This window comes from Halteromyces radiatus (genome assembly GCF_025201355.1).
Source record: "Halteromyces radiatus strain CBS 162.75 chromosome Unknown BX664scaffold_10, whole genome shotgun sequence".
In the NCBI taxonomy this organism is placed as follows: Eukaryota; Fungi; Mucoromycota; class Mucoromycetes; order Mucorales; family Cunninghamellaceae; genus Halteromyces; species Halteromyces radiatus.
Window position 1 is genome coordinate 553,995 of NW_026251696.1, and position 25,866 is coordinate 579,860.

The 25,866-nt window shown below is 32.4% G+C and overlaps 9 protein-coding genes across 9 annotated transcripts; 3 read left to right on the plus strand and 6 right to left on the minus strand.

Moving 5' to 3' along the window:
- The first annotated feature begins 267 nt into the window (after positions 1–267).
- On the plus strand, positions 268–1,574 carry BX664DRAFT_342839 (thiamine pyrophosphokinase). Its single transcript, XM_051547221.1, has 7 exons — positions 268–465; positions 540–618; positions 681–753; positions 832–927; positions 1,017–1,160; positions 1,237–1,345; positions 1,403–1,574. Exons 1-7 carry the CDS (start codon positions 327–329, stop codon positions 1,519–1,521), a joined length of 759 nt encoding a protein of 252 aa, XP_051396356.1. The 5' UTR covers positions 268–326; the 3' UTR covers positions 1,522–1,574.
- Positions 1,575–1,602: 28 nt separating this feature from the next.
- Positions 1,603–2,787, minus strand: BX664DRAFT_342841 (uncharacterized protein). The gene is made up of 2 exons (XM_051547222.1): positions 2,037–2,787; positions 1,603–1,969 (listed from the first exon to the last, which is right to left on the minus strand). Exons 1-2 carry the CDS (start codon positions 2,721–2,723, stop codon positions 1,892–1,894), a joined length of 765 nt encoding a protein of 254 aa, XP_051396357.1. The 5' UTR covers positions 2,724–2,787; the 3' UTR covers positions 1,603–1,891.
- A 2,383-nt stretch (positions 2,788–5,170) lies between these two features.
- Positions 5,171–7,593, plus strand: BX664DRAFT_269745 (uncharacterized protein; the record flags this gene model as incomplete). Its single annotated transcript, XM_051541064.1, has 7 exons — positions 5,171–5,286; positions 5,347–5,467; positions 5,534–5,627; positions 5,707–5,987; positions 6,060–6,606; positions 7,216–7,362; positions 7,421–7,593. The coding sequence occupies 7 exons, from the start codon at positions 5,171–5,173 to the stop codon at positions 7,591–7,593; spliced, it is 1,479 nt and encodes a 492-aa protein (XP_051396358.1).
- A 1,409-nt stretch (positions 7,594–9,002) lies between these two features.
- Positions 9,003–9,756, minus strand: BX664DRAFT_318181 (uncharacterized protein; the record flags this gene model as incomplete). The annotated part of the gene is made up of 4 exons (XM_051542786.1): positions 9,003–9,007; positions 9,115–9,256; positions 9,339–9,433; positions 9,525–9,756. The coding sequence occupies 4 exons, from the start codon at positions 9,754–9,756 to the stop codon at positions 9,003–9,005; spliced, it is 474 nt and encodes a 157-aa protein (XP_051396359.1).
- Positions 9,757–10,126: 370 nt separating this feature from the next.
- Positions 10,127–10,906, minus strand: BX664DRAFT_318182 (uncharacterized protein; the record flags this gene model as incomplete). The annotated part of the gene is made up of 3 exons (XM_051542787.1): positions 10,127–10,433; positions 10,665–10,731; positions 10,885–10,906. The coding sequence occupies 3 exons, from the start codon at positions 10,904–10,906 to the stop codon at positions 10,127–10,129; spliced, it is 396 nt and encodes a 131-aa protein (XP_051396360.1).
- A 134-nt stretch (positions 10,907–11,040) lies between these two features.
- Positions 11,041–14,654, plus strand: BX664DRAFT_362397 (uncharacterized protein). Its single transcript, XM_051548308.1, has 12 exons — positions 11,041–11,178; positions 11,238–11,341; positions 11,421–11,580; positions 11,637–11,825; positions 11,910–12,141; positions 12,201–12,342; positions 12,472–12,703; positions 12,781–12,859; positions 12,915–13,351; positions 13,416–13,518; positions 13,612–13,817; positions 13,892–14,654. Exons 1-12 carry the CDS (start codon positions 11,100–11,102, stop codon positions 14,455–14,457), a joined length of 2,529 nt encoding a protein of 842 aa, XP_051396361.1. The 5' UTR covers positions 11,041–11,099; the 3' UTR covers positions 14,458–14,654.
- Positions 14,655–14,922: 268 nt separating this feature from the next.
- Positions 14,923–17,096, minus strand: BX664DRAFT_342851 (uncharacterized protein; the record flags this gene model as incomplete). The annotated part of the gene is made up of 8 exons (XM_051547223.1): positions 16,981–17,096; positions 16,439–16,910; positions 16,265–16,322; positions 16,099–16,169; positions 15,804–16,039; positions 15,673–15,723; positions 15,274–15,611; positions 14,923–15,186 (listed from the first exon to the last, which is right to left on the minus strand). Exons 1-8 carry the CDS (start codon positions 17,066–17,068, stop codon positions 14,923–14,925), a joined length of 1,578 nt encoding a protein of 525 aa, XP_051396362.1. The 5' UTR covers positions 17,069–17,096.
- A 1,294-nt stretch (positions 17,097–18,390) lies between these two features.
- Positions 18,391–22,539, minus strand: BX664DRAFT_318185 (uncharacterized protein; the record flags this gene model as incomplete). Its single annotated transcript, XM_051542788.1, has 15 exons — positions 18,391–18,442; positions 18,705–18,775; positions 18,863–18,920; positions 19,019–19,451; positions 19,564–19,600; positions 19,765–19,824; positions 20,245–20,298; positions 20,413–20,646; positions 20,711–21,057; positions 21,130–21,180; positions 21,260–21,495; positions 21,597–21,667; positions 21,758–21,815; positions 21,911–22,379; positions 22,446–22,539. The coding sequence occupies 15 exons, from the start codon at positions 22,537–22,539 to the stop codon at positions 18,391–18,393; spliced, it is 2,325 nt and encodes a 774-aa protein (XP_051396363.1).
- A 754-nt stretch (positions 22,540–23,293) lies between these two features.
- On the minus strand, positions 23,294–25,596 carry BX664DRAFT_318186 (uncharacterized protein; the record flags this gene model as incomplete). Its single annotated transcript, XM_051542789.1, has 9 exons — positions 23,294–23,548; positions 23,613–23,959; positions 24,033–24,080; positions 24,156–24,391; positions 24,471–24,541; positions 24,646–24,703; positions 24,833–25,278; positions 25,390–25,434; positions 25,576–25,596. The coding sequence occupies 9 exons, from the start codon at positions 25,594–25,596 to the stop codon at positions 23,294–23,296; spliced, it is 1,527 nt and encodes a 508-aa protein (XP_051396364.1).
- Between the last annotated feature and the right edge of the window lie 270 nt (positions 25,597–25,866).

The following is a 25,866-nucleotide window of genomic DNA, read 5'->3' on the forward strand; positions in this document are numbered from 1 at the left end:
TTGGTGATTATGGTGATTATGGTGATTATGGTGATTATGGTGATTATGGTGATTATGGTGATTATGGTGATTATGGTGATTATGGTGATTATGGTGATTATGGTGATTATTGGTGATTATGGTGATTATCTTTGTTATTAATAAAGCATAACTTTGATGAATGGCATTTGAAATCAAATCCAGAACCAGCGGTTCCTTTTAGTGACGGTTATTGAAAAAGTAGAAAATCCCCAAAAGCTAGAGTGGACTTCTAGCTTACATCTTCTTTTTTTTTTCTCGGTATCTTTTGTCTCTTTTTGTCTTTTTTTTAACCAAGTATCTTTTATATGAATAAGCTTAATCTTATTAGCCATTGGCGACCTGCTAGTATTCTTGCTACTAATATAGAATCAAAACCTTTTTGTCTTATTGTATTGAATCAACCTTTAACAAGATTAGATCATTTTCAACGTTTATGGAATAATGGTAATAATATATATTTAACACGATCAGTTCTTTTTTTTCTCTTTTAATCATTTTATTTTTTCAAAAACATATAGCTTCATTCAAGTTTGTTGCTGATGGTGGTTCTAATCGTTTATATGATGCTTTTCAACAAGACAAAGACTTATTAGAAAAGTAAAACAAAAAAAAATAATTTTTTTTATTTTCCAAAGTTATTTTAACTATTATATAAATAGGTATTTACCAGATGAAATTCGTGGTGATTTAGACTCTATACGACCTGAGGTTCAAAGTTATTATGCATCCAAGGTAAATAATAATAATAATTAACAAAATGAATAGATGAATTGATTTTTTTTTTTTTTTGTTATTGTTTACTGTTGTTAGAATGTACCTATCACGAAAATTAGTGATGAAAATTCAACTGATTTTATGAAATGTGTTGAATTATTAAAAGAAAAGGAAAAACAATTAAATCAAGTGGTAAAAATAAAAAAAAAAAATATAAAAGGATTCAATCCATGATGATGATAATAATATACTCACCTTTTTTTTTTCCACTCTTTTACAAGTTTGATATAGTTGCGACTCCTGCTCTAGGTGGACGATTTGATCAAACCATTGCCAATATCAATATGTTATATTTTATGAAGGATCAAATCGAACGAAAAGTGATTTTATTAAGTGATGAAAATTTGACTGTATTATTAGATAAGGTAAAAAAAAAAAAAAAAAAAAAAAAAAAGAAACAATACAAAACTAATTTTTTCTATAATAAAAAAAAATGTTTAGGGAAAACATCATATTCATTGTATGAATGAATTAGAAGGACCTACATGTGGTATCATGCCAATTGGTGCTCCAGCAACAATGACAACAAAAGGATTGAAATGGAATTTAGGTATGTTTTGCATGAATGCATGATTCATAAAAATTTAAACTACTTTTTATGGAATAGATAATCACACGTGTTACTTTGGTGGAATGGTCAGTACTTCTAACGCTATTGATTCAAATTTGATCGAAATTGAAACCGATTCTCCCTTGGTATGGACCATAGAAATCAAACAAGACTGATGTAGTTTTTTTTTTTTTTTGGTATAGAAATAGTCTTTGTATTTGAAAAAAAAAAAAGAAAACTTTGTTGTACATATTCATACTTTTTTAATAAAGAAAAGAATTTTATTGAAAAAAAGTTTTTATTATTCAAGTGCTGTCAAAAGAAAGAAAGAAAAAAAAATATGATAATAATATACTTATGATGATATAGAATAGAGAAAAATATGGAATAAAATAAAATACGGTACTATGATGAATAAGAAACATTGGCAATAATCATGAATATATGTGTGTGTGTGATAAAGATGTATGTATGTGTATGTATGTAAATATATTTGAGCATGACCGTGTACGTGCATTGATAGAGAGAAAGATTGGGAATATATGATTAAAGAACAGTTCCATGGTGGTCAGATGAGGAGGTAGTTGATGAATGTTCACGTCCTATCAGTCGACCAAGACCAGCCTATGTTGATATAAGTGATGAATATGTTATGTCTTTTACATTTTTTTTTTTTTTTTTTTTTTTTTACCTTGATTCTACCTAAAGGACGAGGAGGTAATTCGTTTTCTGTCCATTGTCGTTGTGATGCATTTTGTTTTGATCCTCGTCGTTCTTTTGTATCATTTGTTGTCGTTGTAGCAGTAGTATTTCTCGTCTGAGTCGTTGATGGTTCTGTTGTTGATGGCTCTGTTGTGGATGCCTCTATTGATTGCACCGAAGAAGAAGATTCATCATTGATATCATCATCATCTTCTTTATCATCGTTAGAAGTATCTTTCGTTATGGAGCTATTTGCATCAGGAAAAGTAGTTGGACTATTTACCGAGGTATTCACCAATTTGGATATCCATGGTTTGCTTTTGATAGAGGCATTGGATTGAATATCATCTGATAAAAAACTTGACCTTTCAGAAGAAGCACATTGATGATGAACTCTTAATGAAGAGTCAATATCGCCACCATGAACTGAACCAATACCAAAGTAAGAACTTGTTGTGATACCTGAAATGCTAACTGCACTTTGTGTGTCATTTGTAGATTGTTTGTTTCCAATATCAGTATTTCCTTTGGTTGATGATGTTTCTGGTAATTTGTTTATTTCTTCTTGTGGTGTTGAAGTTCTTTTCATTTTATTCATCCAATACCGAAGTCCAAGAGAAGGTGTAAAAGTAGAAATTTCAGTCATCGAGGAATTCATTACATCAACATTAGTCATGCTGAATAAAAAAGTAAATAAAGAAAAAAAAAAAAAGCGTGTGAGTAATATATTTTAAGTAAAGATAGGGAAAAGTATGGAACAGGAAAAAAAAAAAAAAAAAAGAAAAAGGCCACCTAGGAAAAAAGGCGCCAGTTAAAAAAACTTCCCTCAAAAATTGCATAAAGACCAAAAATAATTTTGAATCAGATGTTCTAGACAATTATTACTCAATTTAGATTCCTTTTTTTTTTTTTTTTTATTATTGATGTCTTTATATCCATTTACATTATTATTATTATGAAAATAACTAATCCTTGGTAATTGATTCTTTACATATATATATATATATTTTTAGCTTCTGAATTCAAATACCGTTTTTCTATATGAAAAAGTCGATACTACTATTTATAACATATTCATAATGATGTCTAGACTAATACTTTTTTTTTTTCTGTTATCAAAGAGTCATACGCAATGACATCATCATAATATCATTTCATAACAAAATGTGTTGATCCAACAAAATAAACAGTTTCTGAAACTTTATCCGGTCAATGCTAAATAATGCATTGTTGAAAGGGAAGATCATGGTTCAAAGACCGCTACTCAAACAACACAAAAATTTCAACTAGTGGCATGACATGAATCAAATGTTATTTGATCCTGGGATTTTATGACAAAAGGATCATTGGAGAAAAAAAAAAAGCTCCTCTTATATAATAATGAATAGATCGTAGGATGGTATCAGTAAATAGATGAATGCAATAACTAAGCTTTTTTTTTTAAAAAAAAAGGAGGAGATTACTTTAATCATAAATACTAATATTGCTTCTTTTGGGTAGGGCAAAAAAAATAAAAATCACGAGAATGTCGAACATACGACTTTTTATTTTCTCATATTCAAAGAGTAATATGTAATTGGATGATTTATATTAAATAAGAATTAACAGTAAAAAAAAAAAGAAAATAGAAAGAATTAGATAATGATCAATAATGATAGGAGAGTTAGCATTGAATCAATGACGTTTGCGTTTTGAAACCCAGAACTAGAAAGTAAAAAAAAAAAAAAAAAAAACTTTCCTCCAAAAAAGCACAAATTGTGAGGGGGTTCGCTTTTCTTTTCATTTCCCTTTATACAAAATAGTCTACAGAAAAAAACGCATACATACCTTTTCATAAAAAGGCAATTCCTTTTCTTTCTTTTTTTTTTTTATTATTCTTTCTCTTTTTCTCTTTTATTGCCTTTTTATTTTATTTTATTTTTTTTATTTGACTTTTAAATAAGACAAGACAGATCTTTTTTTTTTTTTTTTTCTCTTTTTTACTTTTTGTACATCCTTACCCTGCTTTGCAGGTCTGTTTTTTTTTTCTTTTCTCTTCTTCTTCTTTACCTTTTTTATTACTCTCATGGATAACCAAAACGTCACTAATAATATCACCACAACAACAACTACTACTACTACTTATCATCGTGTAAATCCTATTATAACCAGTGACATACCCAAAACACCGATACCTACCTCCAGTAGCCATCAATCTTGTGACAACGACTACAATAATTCCATGCACATCTCACAGCAACAAACCCAACTCACTTCATCATCTACTACTGGCAATTTACATTTAGCAACAACTATGGATATGACCAAAACTGCTCAACAAACACTGATGCTCAATACATATTCTTTAGTAGGAGCGGAATATCTTGAGGCTCTGGCAGACCAAATTCGAACGATGACCAAGGCTCAAACAGTAATGATTCAACAAGTTATTACCATGGATGAATGCAACAATATTATTGAAAGATTAGAAAGACAAGGAATTCAAGTCAATTTAGCATCTAGAGATGACTCTTCCATAGAACCTGAACAAGAAGAAGATCTTAGTCATTGTTTACAACTATTGAGCCAACAACAACAGAAACAACAACATCTACCTTATAACAATAATCAACTTCTTCTTACTCGGGCTTGCAGTTCTGGTATATCTTCTGAACCAACGTTAGTATTTTTTTTTTTAAAAAAAAAGTCATATGTCGAAGATAATTGTACACAAAGATAGAACTGACCTCTTTTTTTTCCCTTTCCCTTTTCTGTAACTGTAGATCGAAATATTGTGTTACCCCATTAGCTTTATTACAAGAAACGCCACCACTGAAAACTTTGATGGATGGATCTTATATTTCAATCAATGATCAACAGCATTATCATGATCATTCTCAACAGGAACATTACCATGAACAACAAAGTGATAATGACAATGGTGATTCTGGAAATATGATGGATTTTACACATGACAATGCCTGCGATTCATTTCTACCTCCTCATACAAGTTTTGTTGGTATTCGATTACAAGGTCCCAATGCACTCCCACTTGGATTACTCTATGTATGCGACAATACTGTGAAGGAAGATCAATGGTTGGATGATACCTTTCAACTCTTATCTTGTGTTTCTACTCGAACCATGCGGGAATTGGCTGGTATACGTGATTCTGAACGTTTGATCAAAGCAAAAAATGATGCTGTTCAAGATGCTGAAAATAAGATCAAATTCTTGGCGGACATGAGTCATGAAATCAGGTATGACATAGTATTATATGAAAAAAAAAGAAACAAATGATCAAACTATTTTTATGATAGAACTCCTATGAATGCTGTGATTGCCTTGACTGATCTTCTATTACAAGAACGTTCAAGTTTGAATGATGAACAAATTGAACATTTAGATGTCATACAAACAAGTGGTCATCATTTGCTAACGGTAAAATAGAATATATCCTTATTTATATATATATAAACTCATTACAATTTTTTTTTTTTTTTTCAGGTGATCAATGATATATTGGATATTTCAAAAATCAATCATGATCCAAAATTCAAATTGGAAAATCGAAGATTTAGTCTCAGGAAATGTATTAAAGGTAAAGATATATATATATATATATATATATATATAAAGGAATCAAATAAATAATAATATTTTTTGTAATGTATATGTAGATGCATTAAATATGGCTCGACATCAAGCATCCATGTCGCAATTAAACAAAATGGTCTATGTTGTAGAATGTCCGCCTGATATGGATGACAATGTGCCTGTACAACACACCATTGCCTCTTTAGAACGTTTAGGCATATTACCTCCTTTGGCCTCTCAGTACAAAAACAAGGTGCTTTTACCACTGATTTGGAATATTGATTCTGACGTACCTGATTATCTAATGGGTGACACCATGCGCCTGACTCAAATCTTACTCAATTTGTGTTCAAACGCTGTCAAGGTAACAAATAAATATATATATATATAAATAAAAATATGATTGATCATCAAACTCTTTTTCTATATTCTATAGTTTACCAAAAAGGGCGGTATAAGGGTTCGAATTAAGCGATATGTACCAACGCCAATTCAAACTATCAGTCATCAATCCAAACTCAAACAACGATATGAAGCAAGACTGGAAACGATTTATACTCGGGCTATGCAAGGAAAAGATTCAAAATTTCAAGATGATAAAGAAGCTAGCGCAGGCGCAAGCGATGATGATGAAGAGGGATCCATGGACAATGAAGGACGATTAGAAAAAACTATCTTGGAAATATGTGTGACGGATACTGGTATCGGGATCCCTGCTGATCGTTTGCCTCGTTTATTCAAATCTTTCTCTCAAATTGATATCTCCACTGCTCGACGATATGGTGGTACAGGATTAGGTTTGGCTATCTCAAGTACCTTGGTCAATAGAATGGGTGGTGGACTTTGGGTTGAATCTGAAGAAGGTGTGGGTTCAAGATTTGCTTTGACATTACCAATGACTATTGCATTAGGTCGATGTATGCGTACATATGGTTCTGAAAGTACAACAACAAGTAGTTTTGTCACCTCTCCACCTTCTCCAAGTTCCTCTGTATCTGATGGAAGTGGTAGTGTCAACTCTGGTATATATGAACGAAGTGATTCTTCTTCTCATTCTTATAATGTTATGTCACCTGCTCAATCATCAACAAGTTCTGGTTACTTCCCCTCAGTGCCACATCATCATCAACAACAAGTCAACTCTATCAACCATCGTCTAAGGCAACAATCTTCTTGGTCTTTATTTTCACCTCGACAACAACAACAACAACAACAACAATATTATCAACAACAGCAACAACATCCACTTATCAATATTACGCCATTCGATTCTTTGAGTGATCATGGTAAACATTCAGTCGTTGGTCCATCATCTTCGCCAACGAACAGCAATGTTCATCCATCTCATCCTTCCTATTCATCATCCGACATGGCCAATCGACCAACATCTTCATCTTCATCCTTGTCATCCTCTCCATCACAACAACCGGCTTTGGAGAGCAAATCTGATCAATTTCAACAAAAGAGACCGTTATTACGACGTGGGGAAGCATCACAAACTGGAAGTTCTTTTCATACGGAACGAACTGTATCTACCAATGAATACGACAATGGTAATAGCAAATTAGAATATCCGTCATCAACATCATCAGCACCAGCATCATCTGGGCGTGCTGCATTTCGTGGACCAGCAACAAAAACTTCCAGTAAACATCATCATCAACGAAAAAATACTGGTAGTGATGAGAATTTTGCCTTGATGTATCCTGTGAAAATCTTGTTGGCTGAAGATAATGTTTGTAAGTGATTCTTTTTACAAATACATACATATATATATATTGATCATTTCTTTTATAGTGAATCAAAAAATCGCTGTTAGTATTTTGAAAAGACTTGGATATCATGATGTTGTAGTGACCAACAATGGAAAAGAGGCACTAGAGATTATGCAAAAAATCAAATTTGATGTGATCTTTGTAAGTAAATGGATGAGATGGGAAAAGAATGAACTCATATATATATATACATAGATGGATCTTTATATGCCGGAAATGGATGGATTGGAAGCAACAAGGGAAATCATCTCTGCAAGAAATTCTAATAAAGAAGATATAAGATTATTGAATGTGGACGATGTATATATCATTGCCTTGACTGCGTCTGCTTCGAATCAAGATCGACAAATATGTATAGATGCAGGAATGAATGACTTTATCAGTAAACCTTTTACTATGATGGAAATGAAAGCCTCTTTGAAAACATGTGGAAATAAACGTGCTAAACGAAGAAAACAACGTAAGGATGACGATTCTCTTACCGTACTCTCCTCCTCCTCTGATAGATATCTTGTTGGTTCTCCTACTATTGGTGATGTTATAATGGAACATACAGATGCCCCTTCTACCCATTAAATATATATATATACTTTTTCTTCTTATATGATCTATTTTTTTTTTTTTTGTGAATATCTCCTCTTTTTTTTTTATTTATTTTATCTTTATCACTCATCTATTTATCAACAATATATATATATATATTTATTTAGTTATTTTGATAGCCCCCTTTTTATATATCTATCTATCTACCTATTTATTTATTTAAATTATATATCTATCTATATATTTATTAATAAAGCTTCCTTTTTTTTTTTATTGGTCTTGTAATTACAAACCTGTTTATATCGATCACTTTTGGATTTGACTATAATAAAATTCTATTGAGATCATCCATTTCCCGGAATATGAAAAAAGGATCATATTCAAGCAAGTCTTTCATCATAACGCAGAAAAATAAACATGCTTCACAGGAACCATTAAACATAAAAATGATGACACTTAAATAGGTACAATTGAACGATCAAAATGACAATTAAGGTAGATAGATCATGAACGGATTTCAATATAAAAAAAAAAAAAAGAAATACATATATACAACTTTGGATGAAGATAATACAAATGATGATGTAAATAAAACCAAATAATGAGATATCAAAGTACAGAGTGTCAAACAACTAAGCTGGAGAGATTCTTTTTTGAGCACGGTTGTGTTAAGATTTTTTTTTTTTGTTATGTAACGGATGATTGTTTTAGAGAATGGATGGAAGATATAAATAAAATAATTATATCAATGATTATATTTTCGTAGTGAGCACCAGTTCTTTTTATAAAAAAGAACAAAAGAAAAATAAAAAAAAATAGATGTAATCCAAAAAAAGGTAGTAGAATTCTGGATGATTTTGATCATAGTTATTGATGATTAATCAAATAACTTGAATAATATGCTTGATGATTGCTTGTTAATAATAAAATAAAGATAAAACTTAGGATGATTTATTCCTGAAGAGTGGCCAATGTGATTTAGTTTTTAAAAAAACTTTTTTATTCAATAAAATATAAAAAAATTGACAATCGAAAAAGAAAACTAAGAATATGATGGTTATTTATACTAAAAGAAATAAGAGAATAAATAAATAAAAAAACATTGTGTTTGATAATATCATAAAAAAATGAGTTGAGAGAAAGAAAAAAAGGATTTCAGGGGCTGGGTTCTACCCCAACACTCCAGTTTGAAGCGGTAGATCTGATATTGCTGTTTGAAATTGATCTTCAAAACAATTGCAGCATAATCCTTGATAAACCTTCGATAATATCCAATTGTTCCCAAAAATGATCGTATTTCATTCACATTACAAGGCTTGTATCCATTTCACATAGAATCTCAAATACAGATTGTAAAATTGATTTTGTCATCATCGATGTCAGTTTGTCGAACTTACACACAACGTTAAGAATGGATAACACCGTATATTCTTTGGACTGGCTGAGAATTCCGAGAAAAAAAAAAAAGCAGAATTGTCCTCGTTTTCCTTGACTACAGCAGAATAAGATGACCACAGTTTCTCCAGACGATGTAGGAATTTTTTTTGTTACTTTCGCCAGATTTTGGTTCGAAGACCATTAACTTTGAAGTGTATAGATGTTTTTCATATATCGTAATTTGAATTCGCGTATAAAGGATTCCCAAGTTTCATGTGATGTTCGAACAGCCCAAGCTTGTACAGATCCACTAAGGCACATGAGGGCGTGCCCTAGCTTCTCATCGTTGTTCCAATTATTGATTTTTGCGATCCTTTCAAAAACCAATAACCAATCCGAGTATTTGCCATCCTTTAGTTTTGGAGGTTTGATATTCATTTGACTTGTATAGCGTAAGATCTTTGCCGCTTAGAAAAGATGTCAGCCATCATAAATCGAATTATCTACGAGCTTGACTACACTTGAAAGCAGCAGTCTATAATGGATAAACTAGAATTAAACTCAATTTTTTTTTTAAAAAAAAAAAAGAAAAAAAAAAAGAAAAAAAAAAAACTTACTTCAAAGTTTCTTATATTTTTATGTTGATTCATACAAGATAATAAACGTTCCTCATCACACTGATCCAGCATTCCGTTGATCTAAAATAAATTTTGTTATGAGGCAAAAATGGATCGACAACACTAATTATTTACCTTTTTCTTTTTGAATTTTTGACAAGTATGCACCTTGCGAATGTTTACCACCGAATTTATTCTTGATGATTATTTTTGCTTCTTCCCAAGTCATTGTTGTACCAGGTTAAACGATCATGGTTGTTAACAATTGAACTGATAAAACATTGTTTCCAATGCTTATTTTGATTGATACTGTATTGATGGCTTCGAAGCAATCCAAAAAAATGGTCCACTGTAGCTTCTTTGTTCTTCTTAAGATGAACGTCATACTTGAATACAGGTAATCCGGAAGGTATTTGTAATTTTTCATCATCTTGCAGAGGTGGAAGCAACCGCAAATATCTCCACAGCCTTTTCTTTGAGTGTTCCCAAGACATTTCGCTACAATACAGATTCCCATACCAAGAAACAAGAAAAAAATTAGTTAAAGGGGATCAAACGGGGTCATTACGTATTTTTTTTTTTTTTTTTTTTTTTGCACTTACGCGTCGAGTAACATTTTATCATTATTTCATACAAACGTATTCCATTTAGCTTTCAAAGTGCTGAATCCACCATACAAGAAAAAGTTAGTTAGCAATGGTGTAATCAACATGTATTTCCTTTGTTTACCTTTTATAAGAAAATCCCTTGACACCCATGAGCATCTGTTTGTAACGTTCAAACATAAAGAGCATTACTAGTATTGTACAAGATTGTGTTTGTTTGTAGTAGCAAATGAGTTGAACTTTGGTTGCTGTTCAACAAAGAGTTTCAATTCTGCAGATAAATAAGGTTAGAAGAGAGTAAAACATATTATTGCTTCAATTATTTTCTATTTTATTAATATTACCTTCATATCCTTTGTATGTCATGGGAAAAAAGATGGATGTACAAAGATCAAGTTAGGGAAGAGATAGAGAAAAAAAAATAGTGAGTGAGTTTGGCCCCTTTTGAACAAAAAAAGCAAAAAAAAAAAAAAAAAAAAACGGTGTTTCAATTCTTGATAGTAAAAGGTAAAAAGTTGTTTTTTTCACTTCTTTCTTTTTCTTCTATAGACTCTACTCAATGTCTATTACAAGATATGATCAAAGATTATCATTGATTGAATCCATTGACTTTGGGAAAAAGACAACTCTTGCAACAGGTAATCTCAAACTAAAGAAAAAAAAAAAACAGATATAAACTATTTTTTTTTTAATATAGAAACCTGGGAAGAAGTAGGTACGGAATTGACAGTTATACCAAGAAGTAGTCTTTATGAGCCTTACATTCAACTGAAAAAGAGGAAAAACAAAGAAAAGTCAAATGTAAGCAAAAAAATACAAGTTATTGGATAATGATAGATCCTAATCTTTTTTTTTTTTTTTTTTTGACTTTCAAACGTAGATAAATGGTGAAATACATAGGAATGGTTATAGGGCTCTTTACGATGATAGTCAACATAACAACAAGTACGATCCATTTAGGGGTAACTCCTTTGCTCGTGGAAAGATTGGCAAACAAAGTTATTTGATCTTACCTTGTGGTGATTCCTTGTCATGTCTACGTAAGATATCGATAGAAATGACAGATATAGAAAAATAACAACAATGATTATCATAGGTATTGTATCTATTTCGATGGAATCATTGTATTTGGAACGAAAAGCTATTGATGGGGAAATATCACATTTTGAAGGTACTCATATACCATTGGGTTCTCTTTCTACTGTTGTTACTTATGATATGGGATCGCCTATTCTTCAGATCGCGGTTTCTCATGCAAAGGATATTACAATGTTAAAGGATACAAGTAAAATATTCTTTTTCTTTTCTTTTCTTTTCTTTATTTATTTAATCATCTTTTTTTTTTTTTTCTTTTTCTTCTTTTGTTTAGTGATCATTGGTATTCGAACGATCTATTACACTGCATTACTCAAAGTGACTCGAGACAAGATACAAAAAGGACAACTTTCGGTTAGATTGATTCATGAATTCAAACCAAGAGAACATTGTCAACCATCTCATATCGTACTTAGTCCTTATACTGGATATTCTTATGCCATGGTTGATGACAATGGTTATGTCGCTGTATTCAATACCAAGCAAATTGCACCAGACTGTCCATTGTAAGTTCGTGATAATGAAATAGACTAAGAAAATGAAATTTGATCTTCTATTTTTATAGAGGTATGGTATTTGAAATGGATTTGAACTCGTTGAACAAAAATGATCGGTACAGCAGAAAGTGGAAAGCATGCCTTTTTGGTCCTCATCCTAAAAGTTTGATCTTGGCCTCATCTGATAGGGTAGAACTTTGGGAATTTAAGGTAAGTCAAGAAAGAAAGAAAAAGAAAAGAAAAGAAAAGAAAAAAAAAAAAAAAAACTGCAAGTTCATCATACGTATTTCATATCGCTCATCTTTTTTTTTTTTTATCTGTATATCATTACAAAAAAAGGCGTATAGAAAGGGAAAAACTATTTACAAATGTGATGAAACTGATAGAATCTATTGTCTTGAAGGACTGAATGTTCGAAACTCGTTTCAATTCTGTATTACAACAACTGATCATATTTTATTGATGGATGCAAGATACCCTTACCTTCCAGTTATTACTTGGGAACATCATCTGAAGGACGATCCACCAACATCAATGCAGATATTTCAAGATGAGTCAAATCCTGATATTAGTAAGTGAGATCAACTATTAACAAAGTGACAATATATTCCTTACATTTTTTTTTTCTCTTATGTTTCCATTTGCTAGTTAATGTCATTGCTTGGCCAGTCCGTACTGATACCGCTATTTATCTTCATTACAATTATAATGGAAAATTAGAATACAAGTATGTGGAAAAAGGGAAACGAATGAATGTATCGTTAACTGATTTTTTTTTTTAGTGGAACGGATCAAATACCTCTCGTCAAGCCAGCAACATATTCTTCACCTACATTTTTATCTCTCAAAAAACACGAATATGATAATCTGTGGGAAAATGGACTGATTCCTACCATTGGTGGTGCTATGGAAACAAAGATATTACGTGATTCAACAAAACCTACTGATGGCGACTCTGTTTTACTGGCCATTTTTTTCCGTGTATTGAATGATGGTGCTATTCATGCTCAACTTTATTTGAATACTCAAGAATCTTATTTCACTTTATATCGACAAATGCAACAATATACTTGGACTTGGCCTGAAAACACAACAAACCTTTACTGCAGGATCAAACAGGATGATGTGATGATGATGGATCATCTGGAAACCAACAAACGCGAACAAAAACTACGTGTGGGAAAAACGCATAATTGGAACGCCCAATCCTTTTTCAGTAGTAAGTTCTTTCCATAACTCTTTGAAATGATTAGGAAGGATATTAATTCATTTTTTTTTAATAGATATAATTCAAAATGCAGTTTTATCAAGATTATCTGTTTCGAATAATCAATTGAAAACATTGACAGATGCAGATTTGCATATGGATCGTACACCAGGGAATTTGTATGTATATGTCTAAAAAGAAAAGTTAGAACTGGAATGATTTCAATATACTTAATCTACTTTTTTTTTTTTCTCTTTTTCTGATGGATAAAGATACAACTTTGTGAATCACGCTTACCTTACTGGATTGGATAAGAGTTGTTATGAAGAACTTGAAAATACCATCATGAAGCAAAACTTTATTCAACCTACTCCTCAAAACATGCCAAATTCCCCCTTTTGGACACCTATACCTGGTCAACGTGATATCTTACCGTCAGCGTATGAAGCATCTACAAATTCAATCTGCAATTCTTTGGGTAATGACAGAAAAAAAAAAAAAAAGAGTAGGCATTATTGTTGGTATTAACATTTTTTTTTTATTATCTATTAGTCACAATGAACACTACACAAAAAACCAATCGAAACAAGCTCAATGAACAGTTTGCCGATGATATGTACAGACATTTGATGTATTATATACCTGTGGCCAATGATGATAGTCAGGACGATGCCATTCTACCTCCCAATCAACAAATGGAATTCCAATATCTCCAATTGAAGCATAAAAAACAACAAGCACTGACCGTATCCACTCGAGTTTTTGGACAAGATTGGATACCAGGAGAACCTATCGAAATACCAACATTGATCAATGCCAAAACTGCCATCGATCATGATCATCAACCTGTATTCTTACGATACAAAGGTCAACAACAACAACAACGACAACGACAACAACAACAACAATATTATCATCGTCATGATACTTCATTGGACGAACAAGAGATGGGATTACCTCCCAGTGTCATCACCTCTTCAACACAAGCCGTCTCATCTACTTTGGAAGAACACGATGTCTTCAGTGCCGTCGCTACTCAACCATTACCTGGTGCCTTTGCAAATCGACCTGCTGCTGTCAAGAAGAAAAAGAAGAAGAAAGTCTCTGGTTTCATGTAGTTTAGATCTTCTCTCTCTCTCTTTATATAATGTATACCCCCATTTTTTTTTCTTTATGTTATATTGTTTCTAGTATATATTAGATTTCATTCATTCATTCCTTTTTTTCTTCTTCTTTTGTTTTTTTACAAATAATTCATCCGTACATATATTCATTTTTCTCTTTGTATAAATAAACATTTCTATTGTCCTTTTTGAAACATTGCCTGTATGATCATTGTGATGATACAGTGATGAATATATGAACGATAGGTCATAATGATGATGAAATGTAAAAAAAAAAGAATACGACCTTGATGGATTGTTGTCAATGGTCATTTCGTATTTTTCCATCATCAAACAATAAAAAAAAGTCATATTGATAAAATATATAAATCTAATTTTTTATTTATTTATTTATTTATTAAAATGTATTGGGGTTAATAGGAGTAGATATAAAGTAAAAAAAAAAAAAAAAAAAAAAGACTAGTACAAGTGAGGTTTTTCAACATGAGAAGTAGGGAAATGGTCATATTTACCATCACCAGGTTGTGATGAATAAAGAGTGGTGGAGCCATCATCACTCATAGGAGATGCAGGAGTATACGTCGTGTTGTATTCTTTTGTATTGTTATTATTTGGTGGAGGAGTAGTAGGAGCAAAACCAGCAGGAGCAGCACCAGATGACAATAATTTCTTCTTTTTATGTTGTATGTAGAAGATCACAGCAGCCGCGGTACCTAGAGCCACCTAAAAAAAAAAAAAAAAAAAAAAAAAAATGGAATGTATGTGAGAAACAATAGTCATCAAATCCTTTTTATAGTTTATCCTACTTACAGCAGCAACACAACCAATAACAATGCCAGCAATAGCACCTCCACTAAGAGAGGATGATCCAGTTCCATTGTTGTTGTTTGATGAAGAGGCACTGTTCATTTGATCATAAGTATTTGTGTAAGATCCATTCAACCATGTCATACTGGTGACATTCAAGATATGTACATCGTTTTGGACAGTGTTGGTGATATCGATACCTCCAATAATATAGAGCATGTCATTGCCCACCATGATAGCTTGATGTCCATATCGTCTTCCCGGACCATCACCATTGGTAAAGTTGGCAATCGTCCAAAGTCCAGATACAGTTTCAAATATATAACAAAAGTCAGAATTAGCTATAAAAAAAAAGAGGATGAATGATAGGGTTTAATATATATATATATATTTATCATTTACCTCCATCACCATTGACACCACCATAAAGAAGCATCTTGTCTGTGTTGGGAACTAGATAATAATACAAAAAAAAATATTGGTTTATTCAATATTTTTGCCTTTGGTTAATATCAATTTGTTGGGATACTTACTACTCGTCACAGTATGAAGTTGTCGAAGACTAGGCGCATTATCGGGATTACTAGGCTTAACAACATTAAATGTTTGGTTTTGGGCTGGATACCATACAAGCAATGCATCGAAACCATAATAACCCAAGTTATTCATATAGTCGTAGTTCTGTGTGGCATTGACAGGTCGAACTCCACCAAAGAAGTAGACATTACCATTACTGCTTGTAGCCATAGCATGACGGAAAACACGTGCACTAATAATAATAATAAAAAGATGAGTTTTTCTGTATTGGATCAATATTTAATAACTTACGGTTCAGGGAACATATTGCCACCTCTTGTGATGGGATCAACCCAGACTTGCATAGTGGACCAGGTAGGATCCTATAAAAAAAGAGAGAGAGAAAAAAAAAAAAGAAGATATGAATCAAAAGTCGTATTTTTCTTTTTTTCACTTTATCGTGATAGTTTGTACGTACAGCTGCGTCGACTTCTACATAAGTTGTATTTGCAGGAAGGACAGTATTATTATTAGGACTATCAAGAAGAAAATAAAAAAAAAAAAAAAAAGAAAAGAAAAGGAAAGAAAGAAAAATGAGTTCACAAGTTTTTTTTTTTTTTTTTTTTTTTTTTTTTTTTTTTAGACTACTCACGGAATACCGCCAGCGATCATAAATTGAGTGTTGGTGACCTTCACACCCCGCCCACCGAACATTTGTACATCCATGGTGATATTCATTTTAGCAGCTGAAGGATCTTTACTTGCGATGATTCCCCAAGTATTGGTATCAGCATTATAACGAGTGGTGATATTCACAAGACTTTGATCCCCATGGTTGGTAGAAGGACCAGAGCCACCAGCGATGATATAAGAAGTATCGTTATGATTAACAATAGCGAAATCTGCACGAGGTTCCAATTGAAAAGCGTTGTTGGGTGTAGGTACAGGTTGCCATTGTGTATTAGCACCAGATACATTGAGTGGTTTGGAAACGTCGAGATAAACATGATGATTGTATATTTGACTATCGGATGATGATAAGGTGGCATTCGAATTACTAGCAGTGCCTTGTCGATTAGCACCTCCATAACAATATATTTTTTGATTCGCTAAAATCACACATCCTATAGATCAAAGATTTTTTTTTCTTTGTGAATAAAAAAACAGTTCTTTTTATTTATTTATTTATTTTACCATGTTTATAAACTGGAGGTAATGAATCACTTTTTACTAGATGAACTAAAGTGATAATCAAAATCAATAGATTAAATTGATTTATCATTTGATAAATAAATAAATAAAGAATGAAAAGAGGAAGGTAAAAAAAACGAAAAGAAAAAAAAATTGAAAAGAATATCAAATATAATTTTGTACTACTCTGTAACTTAATATTCAATCCAAGATCAACCGCGCCACAAATGTTCCTTTTTTTTTTTTTTCCTCCCCAAGTATAAAAGGAGAAGTATCATTCTCATCCAAATTAGGATCCATTTCATTTTTATTTTTATATAGTATTCAACAGTATAAATCAATAATAAAGTAATGATTTTTAAATATATTTGCATTAAATTCTTTACAAGGTACAATAAAGCTTAAAACCCAATTTTTCAGAATGTATAATCATTCATATTTTATTATTAGATGGATTATCTTGATCATTGTGTTATCAATGGTTAGCAACCAATGCATTTTTTTAACTCTTTGAATCTCAGATAATGTACCCGATTCCATGTGTACCCTTATTTTCCCTTTTTTTCTTTTTCCCCTGAAATAGTTTATTTGCCATGACTTCACTTGGTTATGACTTTTCTAATGGATGACTAGTCCTTAAATGAAGGTAAAGCATAGAAAAAAAGAAAAAGAGAAAAGACAAAAAAAGACAATGGGCAAACAACGATTTTCCTTTTTGATACTGTGTAATAGTAGTCTCAATCAAATTTTTCAACAAAACGAAGCGTTCGAATGAAACACCTACCGTCACAATACTACAAACTTGCCTTAAAAGACGATTCACGGATACTAAACAGCATGCATTTAAAAGTAACGTTGATGTATGGAAGGATACTGTACTTAACTTTCTGTCCTTTTTCTTTTTAGTAGATTCCCCTTACATAGCGTTTTTATCTATCAAGCAAAAGCTTGCCTGGAAAATCCTATCTTTATCGCCAGTGAATATAAAATGTAAGTTTGATTAAAGAAAACATTAAAAAAGGTTGACTTGTAGAATTGAATGCAAAAGACTGATCTTTTTTTTTTTTTTTTTTTTAAATACGTTTGGTTTGATGATTAATGACGATCATAGTACAGTTATTTTGAAGGCGATTAATGAGCTTGTCTTGGTATTGTAATTTATCACTCTTCCTTTGTCCTTACGTTATGCAAATACATTGTGAATCTTCCCTTGGTATCGAATTTAAATAGCCTCTTGTATAAACAATAAACTTTTTATACATTTTGACATCACATATCGTCGATCTTCACAAAAAAAAAGCTTTTTAGCCAACATCTATTCAATGTAGTGTGTTTCTGAGGTATTCATCCTCACAGAATCATCATAGGAAATCATTGTTGGAGTCATTCTGCTTTAATGATCTATCATCATCATCACGTAGAATCCGTCGCCAATTGATAAAATACAAAGATCTTTATTTTGATTCTAATATAAAACAGTGAAAATAATAATAACAATTAAAAAAAAAACAAAATGTAGTAATGCATCATGCTAATTAAGTCTAAAGTAAATGGTCTAAAATAAAAAGCCAAAGAAAAAGGGAGGACTTTCTGTATGTTCGATTGAGGTATCATAGGTAGGAGCGTACCATTCAATAATAATCAATATATATATATATATATAAAAGAACACGGTTGAGTTAGTCTTGTAACAACTAATTACTATAAAAAAATGAGGAACAACTTACCGTCCTGGGAGCTTATTGCCATCTCTTGTAATATGATCAATGTATGTTTCCATAATTTCCCAGTTGGGATCCTGAATATGATAGATGAGTAAGAAAACAGCGGTTTCTGCATCAGTCATGACTTGTGTGTTTTTTTTTTTTTTTTTATCTGTACATACATTTGACTCGACATTGACATAACTAGCGTTTGATTGAATGAAAATATTGTCATCAGGACTATAAAAGAACAGAGAAAAAAAGGTAAGTTCATCAGATCACTACGACAACGACAAAAAAAAAAAAAAAAAAAAAAAAAAAAGAGGAGAACGATTTACGGAATGTCGCCAGTGATCACACCACGGGTACTAAACGTTGACGTTACCATAGATGTGCTCAATACGGATTCAGTAGTGCTTTTGTGTTTGATGGATTCCCAAGAATTCGAATCTGCATTGTCGTCCACAGGAATACCGACAAGATCATCATGATGAATGGAAGGAATAGAGCCGCCAACGATAGTATAGGACGTATCGTTATGATTGATCATAGAAGAATCACAGTGTGGTTCCAGTTGAAGATCGCTGGTTGAAGGGATCGGTTGCAATTGTGTATTGGCACTAGATACATTTAATGGTTTATAGACACCAAGGTAGACATGATGATTGTTTATTTTGCTATTGAACCGTGATAAAGTTTGATTTGAGACAACTGGATCATGATTGGTATCTTCATAGCAACGAATCTTTCCATTAGCTAAAATCACACATCCTAGATCAAATACAATTATCGTTAGTAAAAAAAAAAAAAAAAAAAAAAAAAAAAAAAAAAAAAAAAAAAAAAAAAAAAAAAAAAACTTATGCATATATTTTAGTAAGTTTACCTTGCTTGTAGGCTGTAAACAGTGGATCACTCTGCACCTGATGAACTAAATAGAAAATAATGATGAAAAGAAATATATTGACTTGATTTATCATCCTTATAAAGGGAGAAAAGAAATGAAAAGATGACAAAAAAGAAAAAAAGAAAAGTTGATAGAAAAAAGAAAAGTTGACAGAAATGAAGGAAACTGTGTTTTAAGAACTTGGGATTCATTGCCGACCGAGCCACATATTGTAACCATATTTGTTTCCTTCCATCTTTTCTGTAATGCATAAAGTAAAAAAAAAAGAAAAATAATAATAAAGGTGACATCATAAAATGGAAAAGCACAACACGTTCTACTATATGTATCCGAAATATAATAAGGAATCAATTGAGATGGAGAATCAATCTGTTTTTTTTTTCTTTAGACTTGCCAAATAGACTGCGCTGCCAGTTTTTTAATATGCAAATAAAAAAGAGTTCGCGCGCAAATTCGTTGTGGCACACGCGACATACGCGACCTGATTTCTAACATACGCGAAGTCTTTTCATTTTGTTACACGTTCAGTTAACATTGGTAACACCCTTTTTTTTTTGTTCGGAACCATGCCGGTCTATTCATAGGCATTTTTACAAGGAATCTTAAAATAGATGATACTGTATAATACAAAAAAAAAAGGCTATTCAGGGACATCGTAACCTTCCATCGAGCATTAACAATCCATCCTTTATCATCAAAACAGTAAATCAAACACTAAAACACATGGACCATTTTTATTTGTTAAAATATTAACGGGCAAAAGAAAAATAATAATAAGATATAATAAAAGAGAAGCACGATCGAAGTCTATTGTATGTTCGGTTTTACAGTACCAGGAGTAGGAGCTTGACCAGATGTACCATCAGTAGGATTTGATGCATAAAGAGTGGTGGAGCCATCATTGGCCGGGGGTCCAGAACTATTCGTCATGTTGTATTCCTTCGTATTATTTGGTGGAGGAGTTGTAGGAGCAAAACCAGCAGGAGCGGCACCGGATGATAATGATTTCTTCTTTTTGTGTTGCATATAAAAGATCACAGTAGCCGCAGCACCTAGAGCCACCTAAAAAATGTATGCATATTAGAAACAATAGTCATCAAATCCTTTTATATTTTATCCTACTTACAGCAGCAACACAACCAATAACAATACCAGCAATAGCACCTCCACTAAGAGATGATGATCCACTTCCATTATTATTATTGTTGTTGTTTGATGAAGAGGCACTATTCGTTTGATCATAAGTATTGGTGTAAGATCCATTCAACCATGTCATACTGGTGACATTCAAGATATGTACATCGTTTTGGACAGTGTTGGTGATATCGATACCTCCAATAATATAAAGCAAATCATTGCCTACCATAACCGCTTGATGACCATATCGACGTCCAGCACCATCGCCATTAGTGAAATTGACAACGCTCCAAAGTCCAGATACAGTATCAAACGTATAACAAAAGTCAGGATTGGCTATAAATAAAAAAAAAAGAAAAAGAGGATGAATGATAGGGTTTAGTATATATACATATATTTATCATTTACCTCCATCATCTGTGACACCCCCATAAAGAAGCATCTTGTCTGTGTTGGGAACTGGGTGGAAATAGAGAGTTGATTAGTCCTTGTTATCGAATAGCTATTGTCAAGAAATCCATGTGTTTGGGGCACTTACTACTTGTCACTGTATGCAGTTCTCGAGTACTGGGCGCATTGTCGGGATTGCTTGCTTTAACGAGGCCAAATGTTTGATTTTGAGATGGATAAAATACATAGAGAGTATCAAAAGTATAAATCCCTCTGGGATTCATATAATCGTAATTCTCTGTGGCATTCAGAGCGAGCATACCACCAAATAAGTAGACATCGCCATTGCTGCTTGTAGCCACATCAGCACGGTAAACACGAGAACTAAATAATAATCAGTATAAAGAGAAAGAAAAAAAAAAGAATATAGTCGAGAGTTAGTCTTGTAATAATCAATATTAAAAAAAAAATCAGAAACATCTTACGGTTCTGGTAGCAAGTCATTGCCTCTTGTAAGAGGAGCACTGTAAACTTTCATAGTTCCCCAATTGGAATCCTGTATACGATAAGCATGGATGTGTAAGAAAAGAAAAGAATGGTTAGTACGTCAATTATAATTTGTATTTTTTTTTTTATTTATGCATACCGCTGACTCGACGTAGACATAACTAGAGTTTGTTTGAATGACAGTATTATTATTAGGACTGAAAGAAGGAAAAGAGATAAAAAAAAAAAAAGTGAGTTCCTTTTTTTTTTTTTTTAATTCCAGATTCCTCCAAAAAAAAAAAGTTCAACTTACGGCATGCCACCAGCGATCATATATTGAGAGTTAGTGATTTTCACACCACGAGTACCAAACATTTGGATTTCCATGGATACGTTCAGTTTGGGCTGATCGTCTCTTCTCTTGATGGATCCCCAAGTGTTCAAATCTGCATTGTAATCCACAGTGATATTGACAAGACTTTGATCACCATGATTAATGGAAGGACCAGCACCGCCAACGATGGTATATCCTGTATCATTATGATTGATCATAGCGAAATCTGAGCGTGGTTCCAGTTGAAAGGCACTACTAGGTGGAGAAACAGGTTGCCATTGAGTATTGGCAGCAGATACATTCAATGGTTTGGAAACATCAAGATAGACATGATGATTATATATTTCACTATCGAACCATGATAAAGTTTGATTTGAGAAACCTGAGTTTCCTTGACGATTGGCACCTCCATAACAATATATCTTTTGATTGGCTAAAATCACACATCCTAGATCAAAAAAATGGTCGTGATTAATGAAAGGTATTCCTCTTTTTTTTTTTTTTTTTAATTTACCGTGTTTGTAGACTGGAGGTAATGAATCACTTTGTACCCGATGAACCAGATAGAAAGTGATGATGAAAATTAATATATGGAATTGAGTTATCATTTAATAATGAAAAAAAAAATAAAGAAAAGTAACAAGCAAGATGAGAACTGAAAAGATGAAAGAAACGAAGGAAATCCGGGTTTTAAGATTTTAATTTTTTTTTGATCACCGCGCCACATACTGTAACCTTTTTGTTTGTCCCATCTTTTAATCTTATTCTTTTCAACTACCCCTGTCTTTTCTGTTTAATAATGCAAAAAGCAATGATGAACATATTATTATCAAATGAAAGAAGGAGAGTCTACAGCTGTACGTTCAAAATGGGATAAGGATTAAAATCAATCTGGAGAAAGTATCTATTTTCCTTTACTATAGGCTTGTCCAATACAGAATTCTGTTTCTTCTTTTGTACCTTTTTAATTTTATACAAGCCAAAAGAGATGATCACTCCTAACTTGACATTCAGATCACACTTTTTTCTGTTTCTTATTGTGGCTAATGCATTCTCTCGATCATCTTTTTGCGGTTAGACTATCAATTGTGGCACTTTAACCCATAGGTTTGGTTGTTTTTTTTTTTTTTTTGGTTGGAACCGAGTCATGGGCTTTTGCAAGAAAACTTAAAGAAGACAATATATAATACAAAAACTATTAGAGACATCAACATTTCGTCCATCATTAAACAGTACATCAATAACTAGAATACATATATCATTTTTATTTATTAAAATATAAAAAGAGGATAAAAGAAAAATAATAAGATAGATGATAAATATATAAAAAATACAATGTAAAGGAGAAGAGTGGGAAAGCTATTATTTGCTCGGTTTTATGGTGCCAGGAGTAGGAACGTGACCAGATGTGCCTTCAGTAGGATTTGATGCATAAAGAGTGGTGGAGCCATCATTGGCTGGAGATCCAGAACTATTCGTCATGTTGTATTCCTTTGTATTCTTTGTCATCGAGGGAGTGGTAGGAGCAAAACCAGCAGGAGCAGCGCCAGATGATAACGATTTCTTCTTTTTGCGTTGTGCATAGAAGATCACAGCAGCCGCAGCACCTAGAGCCACCTAAAAAATGTATGCATATTAGAAACAATAGTCATCAAATCCTTTTATATTTTATCCTACTTACAGCAGCGACACAACCAATAACAATTCCAGCAATAGCACCTCCACTAAGAGAGGATGATCCACTTCCATTGTTGTTGTTGTTGTTGTTTGATGAAGAGGCGCTGTTCATTTGATCATAAGTATTTGTGTAAGATCCATTCAACCATGTCATACTGGTGACATTCAAGATATGTACATCGTTTTGGACAGTGTTGGTGATATCGATACCTCCAATAATATAAAGCAAATCATTGCCTACCATAACTGCTTGATGACCATATCGACGTCCAGCACCATCGCCATTGGTAAAATTGGCAACATTCCAAAGTCCAGATACAGTATCATAGGTATAACAAAAGTCAGAATTGGCTATAAATAAATAATAATAATAAAAAAAAAAGATTATGAATGATATGCTTTATGTGCTATGCAGATATTATACCTCCATCGTTGACACCACCATAAAGAAGCATCTTGTTTGTATTTGGAACTGAGTAGAAATAGAGAGTTGATCAGTCATTGTTATGGAATAGTTATTGTCAAGGAATCCATTTTGGATACTTACTACTTGTCACGGTGTGGAGTTCTCGAATACTGGGAGCATTGTCGGGATTACTTGGTGTAATGACGTTGAACGTTTGATTTTGAGATGGATAAAATACGAGCAGAGAATCAAAAGTATAATAACCCAAGTTATTCACATAGTCGTAGTTCTCTGTGGCATTCATAGGGCGCGTACCACCAAATAAGTAGACATTGCCATTGCTGCTTGTAGCTAGAGCAACACGGTAAACACGAGAACTAAATAACAACCAATATAGAGAAAAAAAGGAATATGGTCGAGTTAGTCTTGTAATAATCAATATAAGAAACATCTTACGGTTCTGGGAGCAAGTTGCCACCTCTTGTAATAGGATTCGTGTAAGAAGTCATTTGTGCCCAAGTGGGATCCTGAATTGTTGAACACAGGTGTGCAAGAAAAGAAACGAAGAGAATCGTTATTTTACATTAATTACAATTTGTATTTTTTTCTTTTCCTTTTTATTTGTACGTACCTCTGCCTCGACATCGACATAACTAGAGTTTGATTGAATGACGGTATTATTATTAGGACTGAAAGGAAAGGGAAAAAGAAAGAAGAAAGCACAAAAAAAAAAAAGTGAGTTCTCGGTTCCTTTTTTTTTTTTTTTTTTTTTTTTGATTTCCAGATCCCTCCAAAAGAAAAAAAAAGTTCTGACTTACGGAATACCACCAGCGATCATATATTGAGAGTTAGTGATTTTAACACCACGAGTACCAAACATTTGAATTTCCATGGACATATTCAATGTGGGCTGTGAATCGTTTAGGCTTTTGATGGAACCCCAGATATTCAAATCTGCATTGTAATCCACAGTGATATTGACAAGACTTTGATCACCATGATTAATGGAAGGGCCAGCACCACCAACGATGGTATATCCTGTATCATTATGATTGATCATAGCAAAATCACAACGTGGTTCCAGTTGAAAATTGTTGCTGGGTGGAGGAACAGGTTGCCATTGAGTATTAGCAGCAGACACATTCAATGGTTCGGAAACATCAAGATAAACATGATGATTGTAAATTTCACTATCAAACCATGATAAAGTTTGATTAGAAAGACCTGAATTTCCTTGACGATTGGCACCTCCATAACAATATATCTTTTGATTGGCTAAAATCACACATCCTAGATCAAAAAAGTGGTCATGGTGAGTAAAGAAAGGAAAAAAAAGAAAAAGAAAAAAGGAAAAGATATTTTTTTTTTAACTCACCATGTTTGTAGACCGGAGGTAATGAATCACTTTGTACTGGATGAACTAGATAGAAAGTGATGATGAAAATTAATATATGGAATTGATTTATCATTTAATAATAATAATAATAAAAAAATAAGAAGAACAGAAAAGATGAAAGAAACAAAGGAAACTCAGGCTTTAAGCTTTTAATTTTTTGATTACCGCGCCATATACTGTAACCATGTTTGTCCCACCTTTAAATCTTATTCTTTTCAAGTATTTTTTTTTTTTAATAATGCAAAAGGTGAAAGTAATGGTGAAGATGTTATCATAAAATGAAAAATGATAGTTTGCGTTCAAGCTATACGTTCAAAATGGGATAAGGATTAGGATAACTTGATGAGAGTATAAGCTTTCTTTCTCTATGTGCTTGCCAAATACAGAATTCTGTTTTTTCTTTTGTATCTTGTTCAGTTTGTACAAGCCCAAAAAGATGCTCCTAACTTGACATTG